At 36.4% G+C, this 26,761-nt stretch overlaps 1 protein-coding gene across 1 annotated transcript in view; it reads left to right on the top strand.

Moving 5' to 3' along the window:
- The window catches only part of LOC117424316 (beta-2-syntrophin-like), a 72,712-nt gene extending 46,217 nt beyond the window's left edge, over positions 1-26,495 (top strand). The window contains exons 4-7 of the mRNA XM_034040543.3: positions 4,400-4,542; positions 12,768-12,964; positions 19,443-19,636; positions 21,115-26,495. Of these exons, the coding sequence (XP_033896434.3) occupies positions 4,400-4,542; positions 12,768-12,964; positions 19,443-19,636; positions 21,115-21,207 (627 nt within the window). The 3' untranslated portion in view covers positions 21,208-26,495. The remainder of the gene's footprint in view (positions 1-4,399; positions 4,543-12,767; positions 12,965-19,442; positions 19,637-21,114) is intronic.
- The last annotated feature ends 266 nt before the right edge of the window (positions 26,496-26,761 follow it).

Genomic DNA, 26,761 nt, shown 5'->3' with positions numbered 1-26,761 from the left:
TCTACTTAAGTTGAGTCACAGACTAGCACGGATTAATTCTGTAATACTGGGATGAGCCACAATGGGGAATTTAACCTTCATACTCTCTAAGAATTCTTAATCCAAAGAAAATATGTTTTCCAATTGAGCTCAAACATAAACCTAGCTAGTAACAACTTAGTCCTGAATTCTATGTTGGCAGAGCAAAATGTTATGTTAGTGTGAGTTACAAATTGAAAAATAAATTGTAATAACTATATTATTTGTTTATTTCACAGACGCCTTTATCCAAGGCGACTTATATATTTTTTGTATTTTTTATGGTATACGGTTTAACCTAAAACAAAGTCAAGGAAACAAGTATTGCATGTTCTCTTTAATGTATATACATGTATTTAATGTTTATTGTTTTTGAAGTGACTGATGGTTACTATGAATATAGTCCTCAGTCTTGGCAGAAATCCAATTCTGAAAATGTTACTACCACAACTGAACATTTGAGACACAGAATAAAACCAATATTAACAGTAGCTATGAATGCAATAGTACAGTACTGTATTATATAAAACATTGTTCATCTGAATCTATACATGGCATTATAGGTTTCCAATATGATTTTAAACTGTTCCAGAACCCCCTGCAGTGTTTATAAGAAATACTTTACCTTAGCTGTGTCCCATGTTGTCCATATTACAGGAATATATTTTTCATCATTATCCCACTTGTTGTGATATTGTTACTCACACATCATAGGTAAATCAACCAGGGAATTACCTTGTTTTAACATTTACCCAGGGACGTTCGCCAGTGTATCCAGATCATGCTCCCTCCTGCAACAATGCTGGTGCTCTGATTGAAATGAGAACGGAAAAACAGCATTGTTGCAGAAGGGAGCATGATCTGAACACACTGTGAGAGCGAACGCTCCCTTGTAAATGTTGAGAAATGTATTCCTCAGTTGTGTTAATGACCCATGATGTGTTATTAAAAATGTCAAGAGTCTGCAATAAAAATATAACGCAGTGGTACAGACAACATGGGACACAGCAAAGGTAAAGTAATGTGTTTCTTGTAAGCGCTGCGGGGTGTTCTGTAACACCTGAAGACGAGTCTCGTTTACATTTTCTTTTTATAAAATGTTTTATGTTAGACGGTTTTTATTGCTTGTGGGGCTGGTGAAAAAAAGCATGTAACCATGAGTAGAAATGACATACCCACCTGTCTTTGGTAGAAAATATATCACCTTTTTAAATATGTATGGTGACAACAGAATGCTGTTGGGTATTTTTTTATAGAGTATGTTCATATACAAGAAATATGTCAACCTTGTTTGATTTGGAAATCTTGTTTAAAATACCAGAAGGAAAGTTGACAAGATCAATGTTGGAAGTATCTGGATTTCACACATATTTTAGATTTAAATTTAGTTTTAGCTTTAAAAGACAAAGATCTGGCTGGTTTCTGATTTACATTAACGTGATATTATAATCTGTTAGGTATACTCCGAGTGATTGTAGTTAACATATTTAATTCCATCACTTTTCAATGCCATTCACATCCATGCACTTTATAGGTCTCAGATGTGTTGCTTTTTAAAGAAATGTATTTTTATCTTAAAACAGGGTATCTGGTACTACACTAGGTTCAAGAAATCTCAGTTTGCAGGCCTTGCTTTCAGACAGTCTTGCACTTTCGTAGAATTTCATCTGTAGAGTAAAATTGTCCACACCCCTTCAGACTCTTCTTTCCTTTCAGTAACCCACCAGCTGCTTCCCATCAGCACAACAGGCACAATTTATGGATGTGTTTTGTTCTTTACAATCACTTATATCATCTAAATTCTACACATTTTTATTATTAGTATGTATTATTACAAACTGCTTAGATCAAAAAAGCAACTTCCCTGTGTTGGACCTCCAGTTTTTGTTCAAAAGTGAAAAAAGGCATGCTGGAGTTAAGCCTGGATGCCAAAAGCTTTCTGTTTGTGCTCAAGCATCTGTTTGCTATGGAATATGATTGCTTTCAGTGGGTTGTAGCTGACAGACTAATCCTCTTGTAACTGGGAAATGCTGGACTCTGTTTGCAAACTGTAATGAAATAAACCCTAAACTACAGCAATTCTATTTCCCCAGGGAGAGCAGATTGCTTTATGATGTTTGTTGTTTAGAAAGCACAGTTTAGATAGAAAATATAGCATGCAGTAATGAAGTATTTAAATACTGTATTGACTAACTAAAATCAAATTAGCAATAAAGAAGAATGGTGTCAATTACTGCACAATTAAGAGCCAAATGTTGAGTCTACCTTGTATAATAATGCAGGTAATAGCATCAATATTATTCATCTCATCAAATCTGTCCCTGCCAGCAATCACTGGTGTAGCCATTCCCCAGTTCTGTAATTGGTGACGATTTGGGTGGCCACATGTATAAAAGAAGCCAGAAAGTGTGCGTGTGCGTGTGTGTGTGCGTGTGCTTGTGCGTGTGTGTGTGTGGGCAGGTATTACTATCAATGAGTGGACAAAATTTGAGAAAATGTCCCCACAAAGATAGTAACTTCTGAAAAAACAACATTGTGGGGACGTCACCACTTTGTAAAACACGTTTTTAAGAACTAAATGTGTCTCAAAAAAAATATTAGTTTGTTGTCGACGTTCACCCTGTGTGGCGTTTTGTCTCACTGGAGTTAGAAATAGTAAATAAAAATATAGTGAGAGTGAATGAGAAGTCCCCAAAAACATAGGAATGCAAACATGTGTGTGTGTGTGTGTCTGTGTTTTTGTTTGTTTGTCAGTGAAGGTGAATGCCCAGCCTGACATTAGTGTTTGTGGTCAGTATTGTTTTGTTTAACCTTTTATTTTGGCCCTTGTGCCTGTTTATTTGTTCCAGTGTTTTGTTTTATTTTATTAAACATGCACAACAGCACTTTAAACTGCAGCTTACCCTGACTGAGTCTCATTGCTGACGCTTTCCTTTCAAACATTGGCATAACATTGCGTGGGTTATGTCCGCACCTGCTGTATCCAATGTAGAGTTCTTAATGTTGATACTGGAACAGAGCAAACCATGGGGAAGCCAATGCTGAATAAATGAACTGATACAGTATCTCAAAGAACAGGAAGGGATTAGTTACCAGGAAGCAGCAGCAACTTTTAATCTATCCTTTAGAGTCACATTCTCCATTACAGTATGAAAAAGACAAAGAGCCAAAAGAGATAATGAACACCATGGGGACCAGCTCTATCTAATGAGAGGTACAGTACCCGCGGTTAATAATCTGGCATGAAACAGCTAATGCAAGCAAACACTGAATTTGTGTCCAACAATGCCCCAACCAAGATGGCCGACTTCCTGTTTCCGCCCACCGTCAAGTCGGCCCATCTATGGGGAAGCGTACCACCAACCTTACACAGCGTCCTTTCAACAACATTGATTCTTTCTCTCTATCACACTGCCCCTTTCCGGAACTAAACAGCCCTGTGGTCAGTCGCGTCATTAATGTGTGTGCTGTCTGGCCTGTATTGTACTTTATCCAGTCGTGACATTTATGAGTGTTAATAAAAAACTATCGAGATCAAAACATCATTACTGCAAGAAAATACACTGCACTGTCATATCCCAACAGGTACTCAGGTAACAACTGTACCAGATCAGGTTTGGGAGATTGCACTTCAACCACACTTACCTATTTGGCCAGTTTCACATTTTACATTGGCCTTGCCCTTGTAATACTGTACATGATGTTTTATGGTACAAAAATGTTACTATTTAACTATTTCAATTATATAACTACTTAAGTAGTTCTAGTATATATTATTATTATCACCCACAGGCGATGTGTCTGCAGTGTATGAAACTTAGAATTTCTTTGCTCAAGTTGTTGAGTGAATCAGAACTAGGTCATGGTGGCCAGTATTTGCACTAGTGATACTGTACATACCTAAAAAATATGTCACAGAAATACACCTAAGGAAGTCTATATAATAAGTTAGGAATCAGTTATCTGATTTTCCTGAATTTATGCTTGGCCTTTGTTACAGTTAAAAGTGAATTTTATACAGTATAAAATTCAGTTACAGGAAGTTACTGTTTGAAAAAACAGTTTATTCAGAGATTTTTTTTTTGGGGGGGGGGGGTTTGGTCAGGCTGCATCTTGATATGTCACGTGGCTCCGCAGCTAACCTATTAATTTCTCCTCCCACATAATTTTCTAGCAAGTTGGTATTAAACATTATGCATTAGTCGAAGCCATTTTTTTAAACTAATATTTTTTAACATATAATGTATTCCATTACCACACTTCATTAAATGCGTTACTCCCCAATGCTATTCTGTCAGTGCTGTGGGTACACTGTGGGTGATGGTGATCTAATAGAGTCTTTTTTATTTACAGCCCACTACTTCTTTTGATCTTTTTCCAGATAAAGCTGGATGGAGGCCTCCACCAGTACAAGCCTGTTGTCATGGCCCTGACAGAGAAGGATATACTGCTGTACGACAGCATGCCCTGGACGAGAGAGGCCTGGGCATCACCAAACCTGAGTCACCCGCTACTCGCTACACGGTACGTCAAGTGCTTCTGTTTAAACACAAATTAGTTTTTAACAATATCCTCAGAACCATTCCAGTATAAAACCAGCAGGGTTCTAAAGGTGATTCCTCTGTGTAAATCTCTTCTAAACACCCCAACTGAAGGTGGTAGTGTGTACAGTGTATGTGCAAGGAAGCACCTCTTAATCAAAATGGGTAAGGAGACTCTATCATTAGCATTTATTCTTGTCTTTATTTATTGTATGTCTTTATTAATGTCTAATGTCTGAGTTGTTTATTTCTGATTTGGTAACTCTATTTGGTGCGTTTGCGCTATCTGGAAAAAAATCACGCTAATGACATTTTGGAGTACATTTTCTTTTGTTTTCTGGCACAGTAATTATGAGCACAGTTTGGAAAATCATGTAACGGGCTTCACTTAAAGAGAAGGGAAAACAAATCAGCCCTCAAATTTAGTGTATGTCTTCTTGCCTTTACAAAGGATCTATAGAAACAACTTTCAGTAGAAAAGCATTCAAACCCTCCAGGCTTCAACAGTCTTTTGATGAAATTGCAAGCTGGGTTAAATAGCACATTAGTTAGCCTCCTCCAAATGTGCCAGGTCCCCAGGATACAAACAAGACTTTAGAAGAGAAATAAGAATGTGGAAGCAGTGCAGTTGTGAGCAAAGGACCCGAGCAAAAACAGTGTAAATGCAATGTGATTTTTTCTTTTAATAGATATTTTAAAAAACAGAACAGATTATTATTATTATTATTATTATTATTATTATTATTATTATTATTATTATTATTATTATTATTATTATTATTAACAACAACAATGTGTTGTATGTATTTCAAGAATTATGTAAAAATCTGGCTTTGATATACTTTCATGAAATCATTCTCCCAAAATATAATGGTAATTTACAGCACTGTCTTTGACACTTGATTTGACTACTCCTGATGACTATTTATACAGTCCATCTCCAGTATAGGAGGTCAGGTTGCACAGTGGGTAAATGTGCTACACTGCGCCATGTTGTGTCTACTAGTGTCTTTGTACTAGACTGCTTTAACAAGAATCTGAAATTAAATATGTTTCATACTATATGTTGTAATATGTGAACCACTCCCTTTTCATGCTGGAACATGGTGTGCAAGTAAGCCAGCCAAAAAGCCACACATTAGTTTAATGACCATTAAGACACATGACATTTAAATTGTAGGAAAGATGTGGTCCGTACAGCCAAGTACAACAGCATTGTTCTCTCCTGATCACTCCTTTACTACACAACCGGAGCTGTAAAAGGGAAAAATATAGAGCTAGCGGTAGAGACCATGCTGTCAGGGATCATGTAACGTGCTGCAGAATGTGTTCACTGGGGCACATTTCAGAGTTACCAGAACTGAAATAGAAAATCCATCATCTGGGAGTATACCATTGGTGTTTAAGAAGCGAACATGTCTACCATTGTAATGGTAATAATAAGAACAAGTATTTGTTATAATAGTTTTAACAGTTATTTACAGGGGTTCTCTTGTTATCCCCAGCGAAGGGAGACAACGTAGTCTTTCACATACAGCGTTGTGGAAAAAGGGTTGGGCCACCCCTGCTGTTTTGTGGAGATGTTAATGGGACATTTGTAGCCCTTTTGCCCACTACCAATATCTTAATATGCCTAAATAGATGATCACCCTGTCTTCTGAAATATGCACGAGCAAGCCATCTCACAAGAGCAGAGTTACTGCAAAATTGTATCCAATTTCTAGATATGGCGACTGTGGGTGGTGAACCCCACTTTCACCCCTATTTTTCTAATTATGGGCAGTTCCGGAATACATTATCATCCCCTTTGTAAAACAAGCAAACGTTTTAACAAGCAAGACTTCAAAAAATGCAATGGCGCGAGAATGCCTAATTGTAAACTCCAGGCTTGGCAGAACAACTTGTGCAAACTAGAACAATAGCTGGAAGCACCATCACAGCATTTGGGTTTATACAACAAGTGTTGTGAATAATGTTTTCATATTTGATGCAGACAATACCAGTTGTCCTTTTGGATTTAAGTCCAACTAGAGAATAACTAAATAACAGCGCATTGCTAAGCAGGTGCGGAGCTTGATCTAAAGAAAGCAATTTTCCAAATTCAGCTGTTAAATATAGGTTTAAACATACTTTCTTTTCGAATGGTGACCATATGGCCCCATGTTCACTGGGATAGTTTTTCAACTTCCATCACAGTGCATTCTGGTACGTTGTACCTTCGCTTGTTTCTTTCCTTTAAGAGAAGGACGACTACACTTCCCAGAATGCTTTGAGATGAGAGTTAAAAAGCCTGATGGTCACCCTATCTTTTTCCATACATTGTACTTGTGATATAAACAGACATAGAAACACGAACATACAGTAAGCACAGCATGGCCAATTTTCCACCCATGCCTTTAATAAAATACTGTACAATGTTAAATAGAAAATTATTAGTGACTCAGATGTTGTAGGAAAAAAGTTCTAATAAGAATACAAGTAATAATAAAATATAATACATTCCACATTTTGGAATTCCTCGCAACTGCTGTCTCTAAAGGTCATAGTTGAAACATGCCACAGAAATTTAACGTGCACTCCACTTTGGAGTTCAACAGCACAGCTGGTGGTGATCACCATGCCACAGTGTTTTATATTATAGTTTACATTGATGCTGTCAAAGCTGAATGTTATCTGTAACTTCCTTAACCATTTCTGTTGAAGGTGACATGAACATCTTTACTAGGCAGGACAGTCTTGTATAAATATCAAAAAGAAAAATGCATACCAGTGCTACATTTTCTGAGCAGTTGATTTAATTGTGTTGTGATGATACAGCTTTTAAACATGTCGTCTTTCTTCATAGTCGTATAAATGCAGCACACGAATAATTTTACTGACTATGAAGAAAAAATCCTAGGATAACAATGGGTAACTGTAGGGTGTTTGCTAATAGCAACTGTTATACCGTATTGTTTCAGGGGAGGAGAGACAGGTGAGCTGCTGTAGTTTCCACGCAGTATTGCAATAGTAATAAAATTGTGTTTGGGATTTATGTTTTTGTATTGCATTGTTACAGCCTCGGTTCTTTTTGTGTTGTCTTGGCTTTTTAGAGATCTCTAATAAGCTTGTGGAATGTAGTGGCTGTGATGCTTTGATTTCATTCTGCATACCTCATGTATAATAAATGTGGTTCCGTGACCCTCTGTATAATCAGTTCTGTGATAGTAACTGCTGCCATTCTGGCTGCTATCTTTGAATTTGATTTAATTAAACCTGATGAAAAATGAAAGTAATATTAAGAAAAAAAATTATAATAATTCCTCAAATGCAAATAATTTTGCTATATATTTTAATGAAGGAACTTGGTCTTCCCAGAGGTCTATTTTTTATTTTAGATGGTAGATGATAATAATATTTTATTAATAGGTTTGTCTATATACAAAATGAAATACAAACTCAAAATTAATTGAAAAGCTATGCTTCTGCTCCTGAACCTAGAGCTATGTCACAGAATACCATGTGACATGAACAAAATGGGATATTTTATTTTTATTTTCAGTTATTATTTTTTATTCATTAGGCAAGTACTTCAGGGGATTTAATAAAATTGACTGTTTTATTTGTATTTTCTTTTGGTATATGCAAATAAATAACAATACATAATGCTGTGTTTTCTTAGGCTTTAACAAGGGTAAGCTGCTAGGAAAAAATCAAAGGGGCCCCCTTTTGTGTATACAAGCAAATGCATATCCTCCAGAGCAAACAACAATAGGCCAATATCAAAAAGTTATTCTCTAAACCTTGCTTTACTTTGCTTTGAGCTGCTTTGAGCTTTTCTGTAGAAGTGCTGACAAGCAGGTGTAGTTAGTACAGCAAAAATAAACAACTGAATACTGGAACCACTCAGCTTAAACAGTATGTGAAACATAAAAAAACAAAATGTAAACGACATTTGAAACTTCTTATTCTGATTAATGAACACATCAGTGTTGGTACATCAGGAATTGAATTCTATTAGCTGTTGTAAACCACCTAAAAGGCAGCCCTGTTGGTCTCTGTTATTAAGCTTTCTGAAGAAAAGCTGCTGTGCGCGCTGCATAAAGAGAATACTCAACAAATGATTGGCTCTTCTGTAGGAGGACCCCAGCTGTATCTGATTATATCCACAACAAAAAAGAATCCACAGCTTCTACCAGATACTAAATCAATGTGTTTTGCTGGAATAAGTATTTTCAAATGCCTGGTTTGCATTAAAAACAAATTAACAACTTATATTTGTTAGACAGTGGCCCATAATGATGTGAATTGTTTGTGTTTATTGATTTCATCAGAGTATGCAATCTATCATTAGTCCAGGACTGCACTCACAGCTAGAGTGAATGAAAATGAATCTATTGAACTGATTGTGCTTCTAATAATTCTAATAACTATTGTTCTGTTGTGTCTGACAATCTCCAGTTACTTCCTTCCACTAATAAGTGGGATAGTTTTGTTTTTACTGGGAAGCCTGATAATGGAGTCATAATCCCTAAACAGAGTGTATGTTTGACACTGTGATCAATATGTAGTCTCATCCGGGTAATCCCCCTTCTTTACCAGAGTGTTTCATCCTGGTACACATATATCTAGAAAAATATTTGACATCCCTCTTCTGAATTATATATTCCAGGCTCAGCCCCCTACTAGGTAGTTTAAAGTAATGGAAACTCTAGTCTTTATGGGGCGCCTATAAGATTACTAATTTTCTTTGTTTGATTGCAGAACATATATCTGAGTAAACTGAAATCACTTCTGCTAAAAAAGTTAAGGAATGTGTGTGCTTTCATCATTGACAATTCTTTATGCAGTTGTCCAAGATGTGCCAAAAGCTGTGTCTGTTAATCCTATTGCACTAATTTGATCCCAGGCATCATTCTTCAGCTGAACATGCCAGTTTGCATACAATTGAGTTTTATCATGTTGGATTGTGGGTTGTATATAAGAATGCTATAGATTGGCTGTGTGTACTGCTCTGGTTCCAGATAGGGCTCATCCACTGTGTGCAAGAGCGACATCCTGGGCTCTGCTAGACAGGTTGTAAATTAAATCATGTGGCTGACTGCTCTTTTGGGAGTACGGTACTGGACACTGCACCTCACTGTGGTCACCTAGCCATCAGCTCTGTCCTATACAGAATGAATGAAGATGAAAAGTATAATGAATTGCCAAACTACTGTACTTTGTGTATCTCATTGATGAAATGTACCCATCCAGCCGCACCCCTAAAATAAGATATTTACACACATAAAAAGGATGAAGTCTGGACGCATGCGCAGACTATATGAAGGCTGAGTCACTCATGTGTTTTAGGGGCATAGCCCATTCAAGTTCTCTGTGACCCTGAACAGTAAAATCCTTTACTGAATAAGTGAAGAAACACACCTACTGTACTGTAGGTGACTAACTTGTTACAAAAACTGTGTTACCTAGCTAACCCTGCTGTACAGACAAAAGAAAGTGTTACGATATTGTAACTAACACATACAAATGGGGCACAATGTTAAAACCATTAAATTAGGTAACAATCCCTTGTGTTTAGAAGAACATTTCAAATATTGACAATAGGAAAAGCCCGTCGAGGCTCATTGTTAACCCCAAGGCAGTATCAAATTATTTTTAGAATGATTAGCTGTATGTTTCTACTAGAAGGATTAACATAATTCTGACAAAACTACCAAAAGATTTGAGATTTGAGAAACCAACCAAGGATTTTGTGAGTTACTGAGATCCTTTAAAAGCCCAGGAGAGGTACGTGGTAATGGAAGAAGAAACGATAAGAGGCAGACAGGGCTAATCACACAGTGGCATCAGGAGAGGGAGAAACAAGAGGAAGGCAGAGAACAAGACAGAAAGTTGAGATCCTGATAGGGGGAGAGGATGGCACAGTGGCACTATGGCAAGATGAACTAGAACAGTGATCAAATCTGAAGTAATGCTCATCTTAATAGTAAATTCTTCTGTATAAACAAACAGCATGCCAAGTCTCCAGCTTTGTGTGGCAGCTGGTAAAACGTGGCACATGAAGATCAAATGGTGAATTCAATTTGTTTCCTTCCTGGAGGGCAAAGTGACACACATAGCAATTGGGTAAAAAAAAATACGATGCTCTAAATTTAACTTCTCAGCTTTCTCAAAGTCAGAAGGCATTTTAATTGACGTCTGAAGCTTTAAAAATGAACTGATTTATTTGTTGGTTTGTTTATTGCATGCAGGGAATATCAGTTATAATGGACATTAGCTAAGACATAACCTTGTGTTCGGAGTGGTTATAAAGTTGGGGACTTAATAACAATGCCTGGTGTCTATCCTTTGCATTAGCAATATTATCACTGCTCTCTATATTTATGTGTTGAAGATCTTGTGTTTTTTTTTTGCTTGTGTTTTATACTTCAGTTTGGAAAATGTAGTTGTTATGGAGACAACTCTAGATGAAAAAGTTGCTGCTTCTTCCTGGTTCCTAACCACTTCATGTGTTGAATTTCAAAGTCACTCCACTGGTTTGAAATACTTCCTTATCCCGAAATATTCTCTGCACAGTAAAAGACGAGGAAGGAAATTGATTTTAAATCATGGGTTAGCACTCCTTTATGAGCTTATCACCAGGAATCAACGATGTGTTTTAAAATCCTACCAGAATTGAAATGGAAAATGGAAATCACATTGAACAGCATTGAAACCTCTTAAGGTTGAAAAATGAGCCACAATAAAAGTGACAATGTGAAGCTAATCACGTGGCAATTCTACCTACAGAACACATTTCTGTGACACCAAGTCTTAAATTGACTTCCTAACCCACTTGACACTGATATTATCCACTGCAGTGGGGTATGGTGGAGGTGATCGTAGGTTCGTGACGAATGTCACGCATTTTTGCATATACCTGGTGTGTGTCTGTCCGTACATCTGTCCATCTGTATATCAGACTTCGGTTTTTACATACATCAGGAGAACCACTTATCCAATTGTCATGAAACTTGGTAGGAACATTATTTTTCTTCCGTTTCAGTGACTTATCAGATTCTGCGGATATAGAGGGGGTTTGTCTGTCTGTTAATCCATCTGTCTGTATGAAACACTTACATGTTTGCATTAATCCAGAGAATTGCTTATCACAAATGTGCGCATCCAAACTTTTATCATGGGCCGCATATCCAGAAAACTAGTTTAATCTAATGTGTATAGCCGCACATTACTAAAGAATAATCAGAGTTTAACCCTTAGCTGCAATATACATATAGGCAATTTCCCTTAGAATTACTGTTAATTTGATTTCGTACTGCACGATACACATCATAACCAAAAATGTGCAAAACAATTAAAAACAAAGCATTAACATTGTACTGTTATCATATACACACGCATTGCGCAATAACACAAAGCAAATTAAATGTCTACTTGCTGAAGTGGTTTTTATTTTAGCTGACGAGTTGTTCAGTTGTAGCAGGCAGCAATGTAGCAAAAGGCACAGGGCAGTGAGGAGCAGCAGTGTGGAGTAGTGGTTAGGGCTCTGGACTCTTGACCGGAGGGTTGTGGGTTCAATCCCCAGTGGGGGACACTGCTGTTGTACCCTTGAGCAAGGTACTTTACCTAGATTGCTCCAGTAAAAACCCAACTGTATAAATGGGTAATTGTATGTAAAAATAATGTGATATCTGTATAATGTGAAATAATGTATAATGTGATATCTTGTAACAATTGTAAGTCGCCCTGGATAAGGGCGTCTGCTAAGAAATAAATAATAATAATAATAATCACTTCCCTAGCAACAAGCCTCCTATGTTGGGAATGGGTTCTTTCAATGCAGCAGGTTTGTGCATTTCAGAAAGGAGAGGAAGACTCGTGAAATTAGTTGGAGACAAGCTGATGAGAAGCAATTACCTTCTGCAGTACCAATTAAAATGCTGCTCTGCTTTTTAATGTGAAAAATTTGAAAAAGCAAGTCAACAAAGTTTAAAAAATATATTATATATTCATAAACGGGCCGCGGGTTGCGTGTCCCTGGCTCATTAACATTACAATTCTTATTCTACGCTATTTTGTAAGACTGGTGATATTTGTCATGGTCTACCACTTTTTCATCAAACTGATGACTAATCTTGAATTTGCAGCCCAGGTGGGGGATGTATGTTAATGTTGCAGTTCCTGGTGTTTCCAGATTCTCATTGTATTCCCTGCTTTCTCCTGCAGACTGGTTCACTCGGGCTCTGCGCGAAGCTCGCCAGCACTTAGTTCAGAGCTCGCATTTGCCACCAGGACGGGCACCAGGCAGGGCATCGAGGGGCACCTGTTCCGCGCCGAGACCCACTGGGACCTGTCCTCCTGGACTAGAATGATGGTCCAGGGCTGCCACAGCGCCGCAGAGCTCATCAAAGAGGTCTCAATGGGTGGGTGGTCATTTCCTGCTAATGAATCAACATCGTCTTAATGTGCAATCGTAAAAATCCATAAATCTAAAAGGCGAACTTGGGTATATTGTGAAATGCATTGAATACAAATCAAAGGAGGTTTTGGTGAGGCTGTACCATCCACTGTGTTTGTTTGTGGTCACCACATTGTGGCCCCAAAGTGAATACACTAAATTAAACTAAATGGACTAATCCCAGGGCTTAAAGCGATGACCTACTAAGGAACTGAATTCATTATATATATATATATATATATATATATATATATATATATATATATATATATATATATATATATATAAGAGTACAGCTTGTGATTTCACCAAACAAAATCCCCCTGAATTAGTTGCACTTTGTATTGAATTGCATTTTGCAGCTCATGAAAGGGTAACAACTTCGATAGCATTGTATATTTTTCCAGGGGCCTGTTTGTTTGTTTAACCACTTCTTATGAGCAGGTTTAAATTAGTAGAAGCAGCACAAATTGTAGCTCAGCAGAATCTGCAAGTTGCTGTGATCTTATCTTTTTATTTTTGCTTGGGAAGACACACTGGCAAGGGAAACGCAGCACTGTTATGCTGATCTCTGCCTACCTGAAAATGGTGCAGATCTGGCTGTTATTGTTGTTAGCAAAGTGTCCTGGGAGATGTAGTCTCTGAGGCTGCTGAAATAGCATACTGCAACAAAGTGATGATACTGCTAGGTCCTGCATGGCAGTCTTTCATAGTTTTTCCTGCCAACCGCATTTCGGTTAACTTTTTAATAAAAAAGAAACGTTTGTGCTTAGTTTCTAATCACATTTTGAATACCTGCTGATGGGAGAGTAAAGCAAATGAATAAGATAAAGTTATTAAAGAGGTCAACAATGAGCCTAGCATCATAGAAAGAAAGTAATTCCTCACACAGCTGTTTGGTTTAGGTTTGCACAGAATATATTTTACTACTTATATAAACAGAATACTACATGAACTGGAGAGATGTATTTATTTTACTCAACTTGCATGAAAAATCATCAACAAATGGGTCCCCGAATGAAGCACAGACACGTGTTGTCCAGGGTGTCATACAGTCAGGGGGCCGCAGGTTCATGTCCTGGCTGTGCAAAGCTGGCGGTCTTCCCAGACAGAGCACTGGTTAGGGAGGCAAAATAGTCAAATGATTACATGAGTTAATGCTTTATGAATAGGACCCTATATTATAAAACTAGAAAGCTTGCATGTGTGAGGGAGAGGGACAGGGAGAAACAGTAAACTGAAAGTCGAGCCTTGGCCAAGCTAAGGGCTTGAATCAGTGCCCGGCTGTTTCAAAGCTCACTCTTAATTTCATTTTTATAATTCTTGATGCTTTTATCCATTTATAGTCTTTATTTTAGTGCAAGCTGCTGCATTTCATTTGCCTTTTCTTGTAAACTCTGTACTTTGGCTCCAGCAAATAAACACAAGAATGTGTTAGGAGCAGAAATTGAAAAGATCAACAAAGTTGCTAAATATTTCCAAGATGACTGTTCTGGTTTGGTCTTGTCACTGGCACTGGCTAAGTGAATAAAAGACTCATTAAATAAAAATGTCTATAAAAAATAAAGTCCAGATTTTTGGAGGCAGTGCCCAGACTATTACGATGGTACACCATACAGACCTCCCAAGTCCCTCATTCGTATTTGGAGTTCCTAGCCCGCATGTATCTTTGATGTGGAACACAATCTCCCTTCATTCAAAGCTCCAACAGGAGATTTGGATTAATTTCCCCTCTAAAAGGTTGCAGAACATCCTGTTGTGTTTGGCATGGCTGTGTCCTGTGTTGATGTGGACACTGTGGTGATCTTCATATGTCACCCAGAAGAAATTTATGAAGTTTTTACGTTTGCAATCCCCACCTGATTTGTGACTTACGATGTGTGAATAACAATATTTAAAGACATTCTGATTTTGTTGACATGTTTACAATATAGGATACTGGAAAGATAAAGTAGTCTGCTTTTTGTAAGCATGGTAGGCTGTACCCTTTAAAGACAGACATTAAGCCAGTTTATATATGTGATTATTTCACGTGAATGGACAATGCGTGTGAAACTTGGCAGGGAAAGCTCGTGAAAATGTCCAAAAAAACGGTCTCAGTATTTTACTGTGAAAGTCTCAATTTCTTGTAAGATTCCAGGAAATGCTTGTGAAATCAACACCCACTTACACATGTAAACACAAGTTTCTTCTGAAAATGTTAATTAGCTCGTTCAAGTCCTTTCATAAAGCTGCTATGAAAGTCACATGGGAATACGTAAGTTACCATGGTCCAAAGATGGCAGAAGGTAAATTAATGTTTTGTTTGCAGTATTTCCTTTATCAGATTGATGTTACAGATAACCCCACTTGTTTCTCCGTCTTCCCTAGAACTTTACATAATGTTAATCATACATGGATCTAAATGTGTTTGTAAAGTATCATACAGATTGTATTTACCAAGTTTCTGTTTAAAACTATTACTAAAAATGTTTGATAAACTGCATCGTGGGTTTGTGAATTCAGGTGGTTACAGCTGCTGTACAGTACTTCAGAATACACTTGCAAACAGCTTTCCAAACTGTCAAAACGTCTTTATTGTAAAGTACTACTAAGTACTATGTTTAAATGTGTATAACTATACTCCAATGCAATTTCTCCTAGTTACTTATGTCTGAGCAAAACCCGTGTCCATCCTCCACTTACGTCCGTTAGAGTGATGAAGAGACTCGGGTGTTAATGTCCATAAGGGAAGAGGATATGATGAGGCAGCTTGATAAAGTGCACAACACGAACATTGTTTAACCCACTCTCAAAATAAAATGTGGTGTGGAATTTTTGCTGCCTATTTCTTGGGAATCAACAATGCTACTCAATATTCCAATTCTTTATTAAGCAGAAGCAGTCATACAAGTACAGCGCAAATGAGGATGCTATATTTGGTATAAAAAGATACAAAACAATCTAATGAAAGAAAAATGTGATACAAAATAAAAGTACCCCGTCGGGTTACAAAAATAGACAGCCGTGCATCTCTAATAGCAGGACCCTCTTCATATCGCTGTTGTGCAATTCTTGCTGGAGGCTGAGGTAGCTGTTCCTCTGCTTGTCTGAACACCTCCTTACGGTCCTGGCACAGATTGTGCAGGATACAGTAGGCAGTAATAATTTGGGGAACAAGCTCATGGTTCACTTCAGTACGCTTCAGTAGTATCCGCCCCCCCCCCCCCCCCTTGCAATAGCCCAAAAGCCTGTTTAACGACCACTCGGATTTGGCCCAGTTTACTATAATAAAGATCTACCACCCCCACCCCCCCCCACACACACACAAACACACACACACAGATGATGTGTGAAAAGCAGTGTGGGCAACAACACTAAAACAAAGTATTAAAAAAGTAGGCACTGTCCATCAGCAAATCTGATCTTTAATAACCATTTACGTCACGCACATGGATTCTTTCTCGTGAAACTTTTCTCTGCTCATGTAAACAGTATTTTGGGGACTTTCACGGTTAACAGCACGAGAATTTAAGTGGGCCGTCAGCATGGCTAATTTAAATCTGCCCCCCCCCCCCCCCCCTCCTTTATTTGCATAGCGTTCAGGGAAATGTAGGCGTTCCAAAGGAAAATAAGAGGCTTTTCATGTAAACACAAAAAGGCACCATGTCCACGTTACAGATGTCTCGAGAAAAGTAAAACACTCATGTAACGTGGCCTATTGACATTTATATTTCTATTAAAAGTGCAATTACAGTATATGGCCAGTGGCGCTATAAGTGAAATCCTATTCGAATCAAAGAAACTGATGTAAAGGAGAATTGATATTGGCCACATAATTGAATTATTCTGCACATATCTGGTTGAAGTCCACTTAAGTCTATTCAGTGGCCCAATTGGTTATATTAACCGGATGAATTTGGCTGTAAGTGATTACAGTTTGTAGGTTTATTTTGAACAAAGAACATTTAGGGTTACAGATGTGATCCATTATAAACGTTTACCATAGTAAAAGCATAGAAAAGTGTAATAAAGCATAGGTAAAACCCACAGTGATATGGTAAAGCATATTAAAAACATGACAAACCATTGTAAACTATGGTAAATGCATTAAAAAAAACTGCAAAATGACTGGTACTGTGGTAAACTGGTAAACTTATAAGGGAACGTTCGGCATTCAGATATTAAGTTTTGCTTCAGATCACCTTTGGTTTGGAGTGGTATAAAAAAAACATGATTTCTGAATCATTCTGTAAATACTTATGTATATTAGGTAAGGTTTACAGGAAATATTTTGTTAGCAACGTGTGCTTTAAGGAATGCAGACCATCTGAAAAGCCAGCTCTGGAGCAAGGTAATAAACAGTGAAGGAGTGTTGGAATACAACTTTGTGGTGTTCTTCGTCTTTAATACACAAGCCAAACTAAACTAAAACTAATCATCATTGTAATGTTTGGTGCTCCCTGGTATCCACCTCACAACTTCACACCAAGCGAAGTGAAGCAAGGCAGTGGATTTCTGCATGAGGCTCAGAATAGCCAGTATATTCTTGACAAATGCTGCTAAGATTATTGGATATCTGATTCACTCTCCAAAATTCATCTGGATGAGGCTGGTTGATTTTTAAAGTCATCAGTCAATAAGTGGTTCATAAAAAGTGTAACAGTAAAAATAATCATTTTGTAAGTTTTCACTTGAAGCTGAAAGAATTGTGTATGTATTTTTTGTTACACATTTCAGTAACTTGTATCTCTAATGGTTCCTTTTGCAGCCAGGTAACAAAATGTGGTTTAGATTACACTTTTGTGTGAAATAATAAAAAAAGATTTTTTTTTTTTTTTTTTTTTAAAGTAACTTCCACAACACTGTTTGTTCGTACTAGGTGTTAAGTGTCTTTATTGTGTTTTTTTTTTTTTGGTTACTAAAACTTAGCTAACTACTGTACTCTGAAGTTCACAAAAAGCATCCATAGAAATGTCACCCTGCAGTCCTAATTTATGCGCCTGCCTTCATTCTGGAACAGTGCCTGGACAAAATCATTTGCAGCTTTCGCACTGTTTATAAGTCAAGTTCCAACTACATGGTTTATTGCTGGAAATAAAAGGAGGGCTGCAGTGGCGCCTCTGTAAGTGCTCTGATTGTTGAGCCCCAGTAAATGTTTTTGGGAGGAAGAGTTTGCTTTCACTGAAAACAGTGGTAAACCTGTCTCACCTGCAACAAATCGCTTACACACTGTAGCCTGTAGCCTACTACAAGGTGAGCAACCTCAAACATCATTACGAAACAAATCACAACACATTTTCATATGAATATCCTCCTGTATCAGACTTAAGGCAAATGCTGCATTCGGGGTTGAGTAAAGAAGCTGATTTAACAACTCAAGCGAGTTTTGTATGGCAAGCATGGAATATGGCAAACGTCCTTATTCAGATGAATGCATCTTTTTATAGAATTGGAGTGTTGGCGCTAGACTAAAAAATGCATGTCTAAATGTTATATTGCAGGTCTAAAATTATTATATTTGCATCTTGCGTCTCGTCATGAGCAGGTACTGTAATCCCTTTCAAAATAAAGTTAAACAGTTTAATACAAGCAGCAAAAAAAAACCTTGTCAAAAAGATTCCTTACAAAAATGTGTTATTATGTAGTGGTTTTGGTGTAATGAGGTCAATTATTGTATTTTGCTTTATAATAACTGAATATATTGTATTTAAAGTGCATAGTACATACAGTATAAACAGAAATAATGGGAAAATACCTGTGTTACATTTAATACAAATTACACAAACTGTGTATGTTCTATCCCTTATTCTTGTGTAGTTTGCTGTAATCAAGAGATAGCCTAACAACTGTACTGCACAACAATGTTAGTATTTAAAATGTCTTGCTCGCAAACATTTAATATTCACAGTACGTGTCTTGTGGCTCTCGACCATAATTTTGGCAAGCGGCTCATAGGGTCAGGAAGTTTGGCCACCCCTGCTCTAGACGAATATGCCATTTTGACTTCACTACTGCGGTATTATACCTTTTTTCAAATGGCTCAGGATGCAAATATAGCCTTAATTCCTGTATTATATATATATATATATATATATATATATATATATATATATATATATATATATATATATATATATATATATATATATTTTCCCAGTTGTAAAACTTTTCATGTTTTATGTTTTTACTGATTTATGTTCCAGGTAGTTTAGCTGTCAACCACTCTTTAATCCTAGCCCGCTTTGAGGCCGTGCACATGGTTTGTTTTATTGCAGGAACAATGACGTCAGTCTATTAAATGTAATAAAATCTAAACTAGAAATTATGTACTGAAGATGTCCTCAAAAGGTTTCTATGTTTTCCAGAATGTATTGTTTTCAGAGACGCAAGGTTCAGATGCAGAAGGTCATCACTTTTATTTAATGACAGTCTTAACCATTTCCGACCTTTTCCCTTGACAGCTTGCACACTGAATGAACAGGATGTCCGGTTGACAGTTCATTATGAGAATGGATTCACAATCTCAAAGGAAGGGGCAGGACCTGGCAGCCGTAGCACCATTCTCTACCGCTACCCCTTTGAAAAGTTAAAGATGTCAGGGGACGATGGGATCAGAAGCCTTTACCTGGACTTTGGTGGCCCTGAAGGAGAATTGGTATAATATAATGCACTGTACCATCTTGGTTTTGAACACCCTGTAGAAAAGCATCTTTAGCTTTGCTGTATCCTATTGCATGTTGTCCGTATCATATACAGATGAACCCATTTTATGTCACCACGCTTAATATCACACCCCGTTTATTATCACGATTTTTCAAAAACCACTTGCCATGCACCATAGGTTCTTTGAGAAATTACCTCTCTTAATATCATCTCACAAACCTCTTATTGTCACGTTTTGTGCAGCCTGTCAAGTGCTGCATGGCCGGGCTTTACTAAGTAACCACAGGATATAATTCATTTCCAACGCAACTAACAACCAGTAATCATCTCGGCTGATAAACTGACATTTTGTGCAGCCTGTCAAATGCTGCATGGGTGGTCTTAACGGGATATTCAGTTACAAAACACCAACGTCACCAAATGTGTCTTCTTCAAGGGTCAGTTTTATACAAATGCACACAAAAAAAAACACCAAGTGCAACGCCTAATTGATAGATCTCATCAACTGACAATTCATGCCTTTTTTTAGATAATGACACAAACTGTTTCGTTCTAATTAATGATATAAAAACGTATTTGTCCTGTAGTAAACTACATGCATTTGTTTAAATGTAAAGAACAACTAAACGTACAGTATTAAAACACTGCTCTTTAATTCAGTGTTAGTTTTCTTTCTTTCTCGCACTCGTAATGTGCTGTCCTAGCAAACGTGAAACCCGGTTTATATCACAACCCACTTTATATCACAATGCCTTTGACTAGGGGAGCATTCACACGGAGAAAGATAATTGATCTTATGAGCATCACAGTGTATCCAAATCATCTTCCTTCCTGTAGCACTGCTTGCTTTCTGTTCCCACAATAGCCACTCATTTCAGTTAGAGCACCAGCACTGTCACAGGAGAGAGTCTCATTTGGATACACTATGGTGCTCATAAGATAAATTCTCTTTCTCTTGGCAAGCACTCCTGAGTAAAAATAGAGAAATGTATTTACAGCTGATTTTATGATCAACCTATCAAAACAATCAGGATGCATAATTTTGCAGTTTTCCCAACTTCTCCATAGTAAAACTTTTTCCATAGATTACCATGTTTTACCTTGTTTTTAATATGCTTTACCATACCTCTGGGCTTTACAGTTCTTACCTATGCATCACTATCCTTTCCCTAGCCTTTATTACACTTTGGTAAGTTTTTACTGTGAGAAACTTTTGTTAAAATATATGTGGACAACACAGAATACAACAAAGTAACACCTTAATGTTGAATCATAGAATGTTAGCAGAAAAGCAAATTAAATATGTATGGTTCCTTTTTTTCATATTCTCTAGTCTCCCATACTTATAAATGACCCTTTTAGCTCAATACTAAAGTAGCTTATAGGAATATCAATTATTAACATCATAACAAGACTGCTGTGAAAGAGCTTTTCAGTTTCAATTCCAATTATGTTCTTTTATTCTTCTAGGCTCTGGATCTTCACTCTGGTCCAAAACCAGTTGTCTTTGTTGTACATTCTTTTCTTTCTGCCAAAGTGACACGGATGGGACTGCTAGCGTGAGGTGTGATGGTATAAGTTGATGGGAGTTTAAATATTTTTTTCTAAAACAAAAAAAGCACAATAATTCTGCTTTGGCAGAAGATGAACTTCTAGAGCTTCTTCACCATTGTATGGAAGACTGAAAGATCTGCAGCTACCCATTGCAGAGAGAGTCCTTTCCCTGCTCACATGCATCCTTTGTGGGGATCTTTCACTGCCCTGCTGGGGCACACTGTTCTCCTCTCCAAATAAACCCCTTCCAGGGTCAGGAAGCCCACACGCCTGAAGCAAGCCACTAAAGGGACTTTCTACACTTTGAAGAATTGCTACTATGGTAACTCAAGCTGCTGGATATATATATATATATATATATATATATATATATATATATATATATATATATATATATATATATAAAAAATCAACACAGCTGGTACCAACATGTCAAAAGAAAAGTTATAAAGCCTAATCTTATGTTTGTAAGTTTTGACAGCAACAAATTTCAATGTATGTGTGCATACATTATGGCATTACTTTTACACAAAAAATAATTAATTTTCTTATGAATCAATAATTCTGCTTTGTTAATCAGAGAACACATTTTACTGCCTGTATTTTTTGCATGGGAACGAAAAGAAAGCACAGCAGAGGATCTGGGTGGTGCTGCAATAATATTTTTGTATGTAATAATATAATACTGTACTTGCTTAAAGGGTATTGTAAATGGAATTAGTGTTCAGACTGGAGGGTTACCTTTGTGTCTAATTGAAGGTTCAGCTTGTACCCGGAGTCTGCTACAAAGAGCTACAATACAGAAAGACACCAACATTTCCTAGCATTGACGACGAGTAACTTTTACCATGTATGTTAGACTGTTTTATTGCCAAATGTGCCTTTTTGTTTAAAAAAGAAAAAAAATGTATATGCTATTTTCATATTTTTGCATTACAGAAAGCCATCGTATTATGAATTACAGTTTTTATTAAAATATTAATTGCATTGATTAGTTACGTATGCAGGTTTATGTCTACAGTTATATATATATATATATAAATTCTGGAAAGATTCCTCGCTTGTTATCCTTGCCCTACGAAAATTCACAGCAGATTTCCGCAAAGTAGTGACTCTTCAGAGACAATCCCAGTATCAAAGTACAACAGGAAACAGCTGGTGTATTGTGTCCTCAGAAACCTTATAGAAAGTGATAACACTGCAACATTAATCTTTAATGTAATTATAATAAATCTCATTCACCCAGGGATCCTACGTACGCAGCTTCAGGGCTGTTGAGCATGCAAAAAATGAAAGCCATGTTTTAAATGTATCCCTTCTTATGTATAAACCACAGCTTGATAAGTATCACTTACTGGCAAAGTTCCTGGTTTAACAGCAGGTGGTAGCTCAGTATCATCATGATTTTAAACCCCCTGTTGGGACCCAGAACAATAAAACACAGAGGCCACTAACCCATACCATCTCATTCATGCTTAGTAATTGTATTGCTTGTTAGTGAGCAGGTAGCAGCCAATGGCATAAATAATTAATATTTTAATAATTTTACATGTAATAATCTTCACTTTCAGCTCTCTGTCCACTTCAGTTGATTCAATATTTTTGTTCAATGTTTGGAAACCCACAAAGTGTGGTTCACTTGGGCCTAATCTAAATAGGTGAAGGAAGCTGTTCCTGCAAGTATATGTGAGATTGTGCAATTAAAAACTATAACTAATTATAATGCTGTGTGTGGATAGCCACAAGGCGCTACCTGTTTAGAACTGCAGTATAAATATATGTTTAAAGGTCCTCCTCTAAATTTTTAACTAGTTGAAATTGGAAAATTGTTGACAATTTTGACATAATTTAGACTTGTTAAATTTAAGTCTACCAGCTGTAAAACATTCAGGTTCAATTCCATTCAAATATGCTGTTCTTTTAGACCCTTCTTTTTATCAAAGGTGGTCAATTCATAATAAATAAATGTACAATATGATCAAATTGTTTGACCATATCTATTGTTCTATACACAATATTGACATATTAATCTGGTTCAATTATGATTTAATACATTTTATTACAATTTTACCTTTTAATATATGTAGATGTAGGTTTTTTTTCTATACTGTATTGCTGCTGTGACAGTACAGATTTTATATAGATTAATTTTACATAGGGTGCTGTATTCATTTTATGTTCATTTTAGTCTGCCTTCTGAATTCAGCATGCAACAATTAAGTTGGTGGTGCCACCACGTGGACAAAAAAGGATGTACTGAACAAAAAAACTGAATGTCATATGACAACAAATATCACTTTTATTTTTGTGCCAAAAATCTTTATTAATGCATATTAATATATATTAACACTGTACCTCTTCTGCAAATATACAATTAATCTGCATTCTAAACCCTGTTCTAAAGTATTGAATGAAACATCATTATTTGTGTGTATAAGTCTTATATCAGGGAGTGACCATGTACTGATATTTGATCAATTAAGTATTTCTTATACAAATAATATTAAAGTGTGATCGAATTTACTCTGTAGTAGCCCTTTAATCTTTCATTAAAGCAGATCTTCCAAGACTTTAACCTAAAGTATAACAGACCCCATTGAGACTCTAATTGTAGCCTTCCTAATGGTACCTTTAAGATGGTCCAACATTAGAATGCATTAATCATGGTCCATAAAACCACTCATATTTCTTCTTGTATGTAAATGTGAATATTAAGGTTGTATCTTTTAATTTTTGAGAGATTGAAGATGTATACACTTGCAGCGCCTTTCAGATAGAAACTGCTTTGAGATTGATAGCTGTAACCTGGCGCTAGAAGCCTTTTTAATATTTTGTCATTTTTAAAGTCATGATGATCCACAGTTATTCACACTTGACCTTTGCAATACAAAGTGTCTATAACCTTTAAGCAATGCTGCTTGTCTATAAAACCATTTTTCCTTGCTAATCTAGGGAACTGTTCTCTAAATTCAACCTGTACTGGTTTATGTAATCTGTGAAATCATAACTAAGGCTTTATCTAGAAATCTAGCGATGCAACAGTGCGTTGTATATAGTCTGTGAGGACTGCAGAGGATTAATTCAATCCTGTCACTAAGTGTCCTTGTTGTTCCTAGAGCTCACCATATATCTGCCTTGTCACTTTGCTTTCTGTAGTGCTGAGAACAGCAGCTATCATTGAACTTAATAGGTAACTTTTACCATAGATTACCGTGTTTTGCCTTGTTTTTAATACGTTTTACCATACCTCTGGGCTTTACGATTCTTATTTATGCTTCACTATTCTTTCTCTATCCTTTATTACACTTTGCTATGTTTTTACTATGAGAAACTTTTGTTAAAATATATATGGACAACATAGTATACAGCAAAGGAACACTTTAATGTTAAATCATAAAAAGTTAGCAGAATAACAAATGAAATATGTGTGGTTCCTTTTTTTCATATTCTCTAGTCCCCCATACTTATAAATGACCCTTTTAGCTCTATACGGTATTAAGGTAATTAATCAGCTTTGCTGTTCACTGCTTTTTATAGCAAATAGTATTAATTTGTTAATACATTTTAAAATGCAATTTTTCTTTAAGGGTCTGATCTGAGTTTGAATGGATACTAGGTTTTATTTACCGTATGCTTGGATTTCAATTAGTGTTTGGGACTGTTTGAAAAAAACTAAAGAAAAGACATCTTGCCTTTATGACTTAGTCACTATGAACTTCTACTTCTGAATCTGCAGTTTGACTGGATTAACTATTTGAAAAATGGATCGCCCATGTATTTGAGCAGTCTGGTGTTGTCTGTTGGTTACAGTCAGTGCAGTACTCAATAAGAATGCATTGCTAAAGGATGCTTTTCATCTATGCAATGAATCACAAGCACAAACCCCCGAGACAGCCTTTCTTGGATGTTTTTGTGAACCCAAAATGTGCACACAATTCTCATATTCATGATTAACAAATAAAGCAATGCATGCATTTTACTCATGATTTAGTCATTAATAATAAACCATTGCACATATGTTATTAAATATTTATTGAATCATTTAACTCAATGCCAAATCAGTTTGGAGTTAGCAGTAAAGCACTGTTTTGTTGTCATATTGCATTATGATCATATTATTTTTAACTAGACTAACCTGCATTATTTGTCTGCAACAGGGTACAGTTTAATATATAAAAAAAGAATAGTCAAGCTTTTAGTACTCTTTTTACAAATACTAATTTTATATCTGAACAGGTTTCAGTTAGTTATATTACTTTAACAATAATCTATAAACACACGGCATTATAAAGTATAACGTGTATTTTCTAGCTATGAATAAATTAATATCTTGGAAAAAAATGGTTTACAGTTTCTCATTATACACCTCCATAAAGTTATTTAAAGTTTAAAGGAAAAACATGTTTTCCTTTAAATTAGAGATAGCTACTGTTCAGCATCTACTTTAAAAAAAATAGATTACTGTATGTTAAGAGGATTGAATATAAGATGTTATTTTGACCACTATTGTTGGAAAGGAATGAATCCCTCTTCTCATTTCTTCTTAACCTGAGTAACCAACTCATGGTGGAAATCTTTTCTGTGATTGTTTTCTGTATAAAATGTATTTGAGAGTAAACATATATAAGTACATCACTATAGATCAAATACATTAAACTGCTATGAAATGGTACCTACTGTAGATCATAGCTGTGAGATTGACCTACAGAAGAGGAAGTGATTTGGCAAAAGTGGCAGGAACTTGTTCCTTGATATATTCCAAATAGAACAAAAATATCTTAATCCCATGGCAAGGGGAGCAGTGATAATGTGGTTAGTGCTAATAATAGGTGCAGTGAATGGATTTAAAAGCCCTGGTAATCACACCTTGAGTTAATACAGTAACTCAGGCCTCTGGGATTTGAAATAGGAGGCAACATTCTTTGTGAAATACCCACTTGCCTCACCTCTGTAAACTGAAAACGTATTTAATTTGACTGTATTTAAGTTACTCTAGGCATAGTCTGTAAATGTTCCTGCCATGATAATGCTGAATCTATTTTTGTACTCCTTGTTTTCTCTATATTTACAGAGCTATTCCCATTTGTTAGAATTTCTTTTGTAAGGCATTCACTACCAAAGTTTGAAATACAAAGCAGTGTGCGTTCTTTACAATCATGTACACACAAAAAGAAAAGGTTATGACCTGTTTTATAGAATACTGTATATTGTTAAAGGCTGCCATATTAAAGGCATGTATCTTAGTATTCTTTAACTGCATAACTCTTTTATTAATAAAATGTTATGCTTTTACCATATAGTTTTGTTTGTCTTTTTGTCACATTGCATGTTGTGTATGAGAACATAAGAAAATGTATGAACGATAGGAGGCTGTTCGGCCCATCTGATCTCATGACAATTCCAGATATATGGAGAAATCTGAAGTGTCGCCACTATATCCACTATCCCCTTTGCAGGGAATTTATTTACCAGCAGGGGATAATTAGCTACAGGAACTGACTTGTATCAAGGTAGACATCCTATCACATTAACATACGTTTGACTTAGAAATTCCCTGCATCCT

Source organism: Acipenser ruthenus, chromosome 19, assembly GCF_902713425.1.
Source record: "Acipenser ruthenus chromosome 19, fAciRut3.2 maternal haplotype, whole genome shotgun sequence".
Taxonomy (NCBI): Eukaryota; Metazoa; Chordata; class Actinopteri; order Acipenseriformes; family Acipenseridae; genus Acipenser; species Acipenser ruthenus.
This window is presented reverse-complemented; position numbering and strand designations above follow the sequence as displayed.